This window comes from Sinocyclocheilus rhinocerous, unplaced genomic scaffold, assembly GCF_001515625.1.
Source record: "Sinocyclocheilus rhinocerous isolate Xijiao unplaced genomic scaffold, SAMN03320098_v1.1 scaffold2007, whole genome shotgun sequence".
Taxonomy (NCBI): Eukaryota; Metazoa; Chordata; class Actinopteri; order Cypriniformes; family Cyprinidae; genus Sinocyclocheilus; species Sinocyclocheilus rhinocerous.
This window is the reverse complement of record NW_015643178.1, coordinates 93611-103407: the sequence shown is the minus strand read 5'-3', so window position 1 is coordinate 103407 and position 9797 is coordinate 93611. Positions and strand designations below refer to the sequence as shown.

Genomic DNA, 9797 nt, shown 5'->3' with positions numbered 1-9797 from the left:
GGAAGGGAGAGTATGGTGGGAGGTATTGGAGTGAAAATTGTGAATCATCATGAAACCAGTTTTGGACCAGAGTGTATGAGATGTATCTCATCTGCTCTGCATCCATTTGTTCTTCTGCTGTGACAATGTTGTGAAGTCGGTCTAAAAATGTGAGAATGTGGGCCGTGTTGTAAGGACCTAACTTGGCATGGCGGTGGAGGATCCCATTCTGCGTGACTGCAGCACACATTGTGATGTTGCCTCCACGTTGGCCCCGGACATTCAAAATAGCTCTATATGGCCAATGATGTTTCTCCCTCTTCTTACTTCAATCAGGTTAAACCCAGCCTCTTCCATGAAGATAAATTCATGTGGGATTGGATCAGCATCAATTAGCAAAACTCTGAGAGAAAAAAAAATAAATAAAAAAGAGAACATGTAAAAAGGTTCCGTGTGCAGTGGACAATACTGAAGTGTACATTACTTACCTCCACGTATTCATGCCGTAGGTCTTTTACTCTTTCAGAATTTCTTTTGTTGTACTGTAGACAGCAGAAAAAAAGTTGTTTTTTACCTGTGTTCTTGTCGAAATGTCCGAATTACTGTAGCAACAGTATAGCTGCTGAGGTTGGGCTGAACTCTCTGTCCAGCCTCTCTCAATGTCAACCCATGGTTTACAACATGGTTAACCAAGGTTGCACGAATAGCATCTGATAAATTTGGTCCCCGTCTTCTTTGTCCACGTCCTCCAGGTCTACCTCTTCCTCTCTCTACCCCCCTTCCTCTATGGGCTGTCCCTCTCATCCTAACTCTTCCTCTTCCTCTTACTACGACATTGCCTTCCATTTTTGTTGAAGAGAGGTAAACTCACCTGTTGCCTTTTTATAGTGCTTACACCTGATCGTTGAGTTTACAGTTAAGCACCTAAGTGTCGGCACACCTGACGGCCATGTTTAATCAATTGGTTTATAGGGATGGTATTTTGGAAAGCAGTGTCTTGAAATGGTAAAGACGTGACATGTTAGATTTCTGTGTCTAATGTAGAAAAGTGTGTTTAGTGTTTTGCAAAACAATGTGTGTAGTGTTTTGCAAAAAGTGTGAGGCTGAGAATGTGCTTATAGTTGTGCAAATCTGGGCTGAGGTTTTGCTCCTCTGTGTGTTATTTTCAATTTTAGTGTGTAAGCAATCGTAAAAAACTGTAAGCATCTCTCTTCTGTTCAGTGTTAACAGGTTGAGTTAGAACAATGTGTTATAATTTCTTCATAGTATAATGCTCAGGTTAAAACTACATTTATTATTATTAGTGTAATGCCCAGGGTATAATGGCTAGGTTAAAAACAGAAATTATATTATATATAGTTTGTGATATTAGCTTACTTTGCGGCAAAAGCATTCTCTGTTGACTTTTATTATTTGATAAATAAAAACTTGTCTTGATAAGTTATGCAAATGGTTAATTATTTGAATGACTACATCACAAAGAGTCAAGTCTTGTAAAAGCATTAGATTGAAAACATTGACATTTCATAAAAGTGTGTAAATAATAGAAATGCAGTTCAAAATTGCCTTTCTGTATATGCAAATGTTCTTTGAGTATTTAATTTGTGTAGCTAAAGCATGTATTCACTATACTCCTAATTACAAGAAGAAGAAGAAGAAAAAACTGCTCTTAAGCTGGGTGTGCGACAGGTATGGCTGTGGAATGGGGTTTGGCTGAGGAAAAATTTTCAGTCAAATTGGGTCAGCACGAACTGGGTTAAGCAAATTTAAAAATGTAAAGTATATGAAAACAGCATGTTGCTGTTTTTTCCCTAGTCCATTTGGAATCTATGAATTTTCTATTGACAAGTTTTTAGCCTCCGGGGAGAGCATTAAGCAGTTTTGAATACTCCAAAAAATAAAAACATCACAGCATTCACCTCAACAGATGCTGCATAAAATCTCTAAATATATAAACACCCACATCACAGTCATCACAGTTTATTTGTTTAACCATATCTAAACCTGAAATCCGTTGTGATTCTAATCCAACAGTAAAAACCCTGCTGATAGTTCAGAAGGTTAAAGTTGGTTTCACAAGAGTTTGACTTATAAATTCAAACATTTGTATAACATATATATATATATATGAGGAGACATTTGTGGTTTAATGCTCTATTTAAAAATGATTGACATGCTTTATGAGTTAAATATGGAAATGGACATGTGAATCAGCGAATATAGTGGTTTAAGCAAATAGAAATGTGTTTTAAGAAAATTACGTCTTGAATATGAGCCTGACATTTTTCAAATGATTAGCCACTACACACATAGTCTGTTTCACGACCAACAGTCTCTATTAAACCATGCTTCTCAGTAGCATTTACATTTTTCTTGTGGGCTTTACTAATTGTTTCTTTTTCAAAATTTCTTGGTCAACATCAGACTTCAGCTTGGAAGGAGATTACTTATTGGGTGGTCTTTTCCCTTTACATGAAATTGAACAGGAAACAACCCTGTTTTCAGCAGAGACCACCGAATGTTTCAGGTAAGCAAGGACCTTTCACCAGTCTAGGGTTATCAATGCACTGTATTTTAAATTAAAGCAGCATTTTCTCAAAGTCCTCATTACTAAACTGAATATTCAATTACATGCTATTAACTTCCTCACTGATGTTTTCAAGGCACATTTCCTCAAAATCTGGATATCACATGTTGCAAGTAATGAGGTTTGCTGTTGAGGAGATTAATAACTCTACCACTCTTCTGTCCAATGTTTCTCTGGGCTATGAAATTTTTGACTATTGTTCTAATACAAAAAATTTCAATTCAGCCTTAAGTTTCATCTCAAAGAATGGCTCAATAAGACCTAAAGAAAAACTAAACAACTATCAGCCTAAAGTGATTGCTTTAACAGGACCATATGGAAGCACAAGAACTATGACTATTGCACCACTGTTCACAATGGACCTTATACCAATGGTAAATTGTATTTTTTATACAGTATACATAATAAAATACTTGCACACTTTCTTCCTACCTTTTGTTTAGGACTCCCAAGCTACTACATATATATAAATGTCTTCTCTTTCAAAGGTGAATTATGGCGCTTCTACCTCTGTGTTAAGCAATAAACTTCAGTATCCTTCCTTTGTAAGAACAATGCCTAGCAACAAAGACCTGATAGAGATGATTATTCACCTCATACGGTGGTTTGGATGGAACTGGGTCGCCTTTATTGGTAGCCAAGATGATTATAGTTCAGATGGTCTAAAGCTGTTTAACAAGTATATAAACAATACTGGCATTTGTTTGGCCTATCAAGAGGGTCTTAGTCCAAACGCAAACTACAGTCTAACACTTAAAAAGATTGACATGCTCAACATCAATGTTATTGTAGTTTTTGCTTTGCCACAATACGCAAGCAAATTCATCAAAGCAGCTATAGCTAACAACATACAAGACAAAGTATGGATTGCAAGCAATGCATGGGCTATGAATCAACAGCTTCCAAGAGAGCCAGGAATTGCAAAAATTGGCACAATCATTGGCATTGCAGAGAGACTGTTGTCATTGCCCGGATTTAATGAATTTGTTTATAAAGCCAGAGGAACAACTGATGTTGGCCATAATGATTCTGAGGGTGCAATCAAGAGTAAGACATGTAATCAAGCTTGTGATTACTGCACATTGTTGACCGCAGAGGAGATTATAAATGAAAATCCCACACTCTCCTTTTCCATCTATGCTGCCATATATACCATAGCTCATGCATTACATAAAGTTCTGCAGTGCAACATGAATAAATGCCACAAAAATAAAATGGCCAAGCCATACATGGTAAGTGAACTCATGTGAATCCATGACAAGTTGAATCAGTATTATTATACATTATATTGCATTATCGCTTACATTATTTAATTATTATGCTATAATTTAATAAATGAGCAAAACAAAAGTAATATTAATGTTATTAATGTTATAGTAATATGATATTAATATATTATAACATTGATGATATAGTTATATTACTATACATTATTTGTCTTTTTATTTCTTTACACACTTCACAACAGCTTCTGGAGGAGATAAAGAAGTTGGATTTTCCACTCAGTGGTCGTCAGGTGAAATACAATAAAAATTATGATCCAACCATCAGTTATGCAGTTGTGCTCTGGCGCACTGATGTGAATCCTCCACAGTTTGAGATGGTGGGCACATATGAGAAACTTCCAGAAATTACTTTTACCATCGATAAATCTCTCCTTCCCTGGCATAACAATGGTTCAGTAAGTCTTTTTCTTTCTTTTTTTGAGCCTTTATCTAAATATTTAGCTTTGTAGATACTTGTAGTACAGTTTTCTCAACCAATTTTACACATTTTTTTCCAAATGAAAGTCAACTAACAGACATCTACTTTAGCAAAACAATTCAATTTATCGTCATGATGAATGAGAAATGAGGTTTGCTGTTGAGGAGATTAAAGGGGTCATGCACTGCCTTTTCTTATTATTTTGTACTGTTCTCTGAGATCCACTTATAATGTTAGCATGATTTTCACATTAAAAAACATCATAATTTAGAAGTAATAGGCTATTTTCTATCCTATTTTGACCCCCCTCAATCGGAACACTCCATTTAAATAGGCGTGGTGGATTGTAGACTGCATGACTGGCTAACTGTTGTGTGTGTTTGACAGCCTACATCCTTCACAGATGGACACTGCTGTGATTTAGGTTAAAAATGCATAAATACTCAGTACATATCAAACAATCTGTAATAACAGACAAAGCAATAGTAACCACGCAATTAAAAACAGTAATGCGACACATTACTGCCGGACCCAATATAGTCGGCACAGCATTGTCTTTTCATTTAAATCTTTCTGAAAAAGAATCCTGTGTCAAATTGTGCCTTGTTTATAAACAAATCAATGGTAACATGAAGTGAACAAAGGACTAAGTTCTTACTGATGGGTCCACTCTTTCCTATTGTTGGGATCAGAAGGAAGGCAATGCAAAGACTGTTTTTCCACAACTTGGCACTGTACATCATCTTGTCTTCGGAGCCATCTTTATCGTTTGGTTTCTGCACAGACCTGTGTTTGCCTCTCTTATTATTTACCTACTATTTGTGCAAGTCGGTGTGCTGGGCTGAACAGGGTGATGTGTGATGTAGAAGCAGGCTTTGATTTTCTTCTGCGGAGGCAGTGTTTAGCTACTCTATTACATCATAAAGAGGCACATTCCGCAACCTGTCGTTTTGGCAGATTGGCTTCAATATAAGCTGTTTTTAGACTAACAAGAAAGTTTTGAGTTCTGAAACTTACAGGATGTTTTTATAGTACAATGACTTTTTATATGTCAAAAGATCAAGGGAATTTTGATTTCCCTTTAAAGGGGTCATGAAATTAAGAATCAAAATGTTCTTGATATTTACACATATGAGAGGTTACACTGCAATAAAAACATATTACAATTTTCAAAGCTCAAAACTAACTCCTCAGGTTAAAATATTAGTTATTGTTACTCTTCTGAACTGCCAGGATTTGAAATCGGTACAATCATGATGTCACAATTTGCCGTCAACATGCATTGTTTTATGCAATCAAGGAGGTGTGTTTAGATGTCTGTCCATCAATCACAAGAGCTAAACTACTGTTAAGTAAAGATAGGACTTTTGGTGCAAACAAACTTCCTCATCTAGCCTTGAGAAGCAATATAAAAATCTGAAACTGCATTTCATGACCATCATGGTCAGCACAAGCTTGGTGGCGTTATCCACTCAATGTTTCAGAGAACCGGGGGGTATGAACAGTGGAGATATGGACAGCTCCATGGTTGCACAATGCGCTCACAGTAGCCGCATTTCCACTGTCAGGCCAAAAGCGGACATGCTAGTGCGTGCCAGGGCCAGTTGCATTTCCACTCTCACTTCTGGGGCTTGATTGTGCCTCGTCTGTGCTTCCTTGGGGCCAACCCCCGGCTTTTTTAGGTCTGCCAAATACCTTGGGCCAAAACAGGCAAACTGAGTCTAGAGGAGTGGTCATGTTCAAAGCCGGAGTTTATACGAATCAGGAGACAGTCATCACGGCTTCTCATTTCCCATGTTTTCATATCAAGCTATCAGTTAAAATCAGCATTTAAAACATTTAAAACCATTTTTAAAATATTTTAAAATTAACCTTCAGACACAGGCAAATGTCTGAAATAACTTACATTAGCGTTCTGTTCATTGTGTGAGGCAGACATTTATTATATGCGATGCTAAAGGCTATGCATGTTAACCATCTAAATTATAATAAATACACGTTATGCTTATGAAAATACCAGAGACCACTGGAAGAACTTATCTAGAAGAAATTTAAGACAAATCATATGTGATTATAATTGTGTATTTATTTGGTTTCTTGTTCTGTCTTTGTCCCATGTCTTTGTTGATATCGGGCTTCTGCATATGTAATAAATTTCATATCCGTTTAATAACTCGTTCATTTTTCCCCTCACTGGTGAAATGGTGATGTTGTGTGACGTTTGCTGCAGAAAGGAATGTTAAGCTTGAGGTGTGAGGCAACGCTAGATGTTACGGGTCCCACAGAACACGTAGGCAGATTAAAAGTACCTGAATTATCAAGGGAAAATGCAAGGACAAGTAAGCTTCTGCGGCTTTCCTCAGGCGCAGCTCAGTAGCGTCTAAGGTAAACAATGCGCATCACCATGGCAACCTACAACGCTTACTTTCTCTAGTGGTTAGAGCTGTGTTGTTTCAAACTCAGTCTTTAGTGGTGATAATTAGTAAGTGACTCAGTATACCATAAACTTTTCACATCATACATAAATAAATACATACATGAATAAATAATTAAATAAATATTAATAACCAATCAAACATTACAATTGTGAATACACAATGGTTTATAACACACTCCCCAGCAAAGAGATGATGGCCCCTGCCAACATATTCTTTCATCATAACACCTCTTTTATTTTTACTCTTCTAGTACCTGATTTCCATAGGAGGTACCCAACATGGAAATGTGACTTGTGGCATAAGAATAGAGTAAGGTGCACTAATGCAAGATGTAGTAAGGTAAGTTGGTGAGATGATAACCCCCAATATGGTGTCTGATTTATTTCGTAAGTCTCTAAACTGTTTACTGTTGAGTGTGACTGAATTGCTGGCTGACCTAGCATTTCATAAGCTAACCTCAGTGAGGGCCTCCTGTCACGTGTGGATCTTCGGACTTGGCTTGTTTGGTCAATTTAATCTGAACTCAAGGTAGGTATTTTTAGAACTTCTTGCATAGGTATATAACCTTCATTTATCGGACTCAACCCTCTACATTGTATATATATATTTAAAACACACACACACATGCATATATGGTATATCAGTCTGGCGAGTAAACTAAAAAATTTACTAGCCAATGGCGATTCAATTGCCAAGGTGTCCGTAGAGGGTTGGGACTACATTCTCCCTCGCCCTGTTCCTCCTCTTCTTCAGATCGTTCTGCCAGTGTTTCTGTTCATGTTACTTGTCTTTCACAGGTAAATTCATTTTCATCAGGGAGATTACAGGTAAGTCTTTCATTTTCTGTAGGTTGTTCTCTCCGAATCTCTGTCCGTTTTCTTGGTGTTTCTCTTTCAGGTTGTTCACAGGATTGTCATTGCAGAGGATCACAGTTAGGCATGCTGTGCTCCCAGGGTCTCTGTCCACTGTCCACTGTCTTTGTCTTTCTCTTTCAGGTTGTGTATGGTATCGTTGTCGTAGAGGATCACAGGTAGGTACCTTGGCAGGGTTGGTTAATGGTAAGTCTTTGGTTGTTCTCTCGGGTTTCTCGTTCCCTTAGCCAATAGTAGTTCTCGTCATCCTGCTCCTCATCACTATCAGAGTCACAAGGTGAACCTGTCTCATCTTGTGGTCTTGTTTGGTTTCTTTTGGTCCTCTGTTTAGATGCTCCCTCTGGCATCTCTACTGGTAAGTCATTAACCTGATGCAGCAGATTCCTGTGTAGAACTCTTGACTTTAAGCTGTCCGTCTCTGTGACCACTCGGTAGACTGGTCCATCATTTTTCTGCTCCTTGACAACGTACATAGTTTGCTCCCAATATGATCTCAATTTTCTCACTTAGGTTTTTCACGAGTACTCTGTCACCAGGCTGAAGAACAACTCCTCTGAACTTCCTGTCATAGTACAGTTTTCCTCGGGCACTTGAGTTCGTACTGTTCTCTGAAGCAATTCAGTAAGCTTCTGCTATTCGCTCTGCCCACTGTTTGGCATATCCTCTTGGATCGTTACTTTTCTCTCTGTTGGTCACTTTGAACACAAGATCAATGAGTAATTGTGGGTGTCGTCCATAGAGTAGGTAAAACAGTGAGTATCCTGTTGCTTCATGTTGTGTGCAATTTTACGCATGCACAATCTGTGGTAAATGTTCCTTCCATTTTTCCTTTTCCTTCTCTGCCAGTGAGTGTTCTCATCATCTGGAGCAGTGTTCTGTTAAACCTCTCAGCAGGATTTTTCTGAGGGTGATATGGAGCAGTTCTTGAATGGCTCATTCCTGACAGTCGGCGCAAGGTTTTGAAGAGGTCATTCTCAAATTTTCGACCCTGGTCATGATGTAGTTTAGTTGGAAATCCAAACCGGGGAATGAAGTTATTGAAGATTATTTCTGCTGCTGTTCTTCCAGACTTGTTTTTAGTTGCATATGCCTGAGCAAATCTTGTAAAATGATCCACCAGTACTAGTATATATTCATAAACTCCCTGCTGTGGATACTAATTCGACTGGGGAGCTAGTACTTATACTACTCATTGGAGCTCTCTCGTGTATCACTGGCTTCTTCTGTTTGATGCAAGGACATTTTCGTGTAACATATGTCTCGATGTCTTCTTCATGTATGGCCAATAGAATTGGTCTCTGGCAAGGTGTACTACTCTCTCCACTCCCACACGGCCTGTGTCATCATGTAAGTGCTGGAATACTATCTGCTTGTATTGAGCTGGTAGGATGAATTGACGTTGTTCAATTCTTCGTCGTGTTCAGTTCTTCTGTACAATTATCCTTCCTCCTGGTGTAGTCTTGACCATTCGTGCATTAGTTTCTTTACAGGTCCACTGGCTTTGTGCCTCATGTCATTAGTGATGCTTGCATTGGACTCTTTTAGCCTAATAATCAACATCCTTTTGTTCTGCAGCCCTAGTACCCTCCCATATGGTTTTGATGATCTCACTAGACAACTCTTCTGTGCACTCTGTGATATCCTGGTTGATATCTAATGGGCACCGGGAAAAAATGTCTGCATCAACATTCACCTTTCCAGGTCTATACCTTATATCAAACCTAAAGTCTGAGAGTTCTCCAACCCATATATACCCTACAGCATTGAGTTTGGTAGTACTCATTATGTAGGTCAGAGGGTTATTGTCTGTATAATCCGTAAAATGCTGGGCATAAAATAGACCCATATATACCCTACAGCATTGAGTTTGGTAGTACTCATTATGTAGGTCAGAGGGTTATTGTCTGTATAATCCGTAAAATGCTGGGCATAAAATAGATAGTCCTGAAACTTTTCACAGATTGCCCACTTCAGTGCAAGGTAATCAAGTTTGCCTGAATGGAGTCTGTATTGGCTATTGGCAGCCAGTGCAAGCTGATGAAGAGAGGTGTGACAGAGGTCTGCTCTGTTAGGAAGGGTCAAATCTTCCTAATGCTGTATAAGGCAAACCTGCAGGACCGGGCCGTTGTAGCAATATGGTCTGTGAAGCTTAACTGATCATTCATCACAACTCCAAGGTTCCTGGCTGTCCTGGAAGGAGTTATGGTTGACGAACCT

At 38.4% G+C, this 9797-nt stretch overlaps 1 protein-coding gene across 1 annotated transcript in view; it reads left to right on the top strand.

The window, feature by feature from the left end:
- The first annotated feature begins 2324 nt into the window (after positions 1–2324).
- LOC107757082 (taste receptor type 1 member 1-like) overlaps positions 2325–9797 on the top strand; it is a 22206-nt gene continuing 14733 nt past the window's right edge. The window contains exons 1-4 of the mRNA XM_016574462.1: positions 2325–2506; positions 2643–2940; positions 3055–3798; positions 4035–4247. Of these exons, the coding sequence (XP_016429948.1) occupies positions 2325–2506; positions 2643–2940; positions 3055–3798; positions 4035–4247 (1437 nt within the window). The remainder of the gene's footprint in view (positions 2507–2642; positions 2941–3054; positions 3799–4034; positions 4248–9797) is intronic.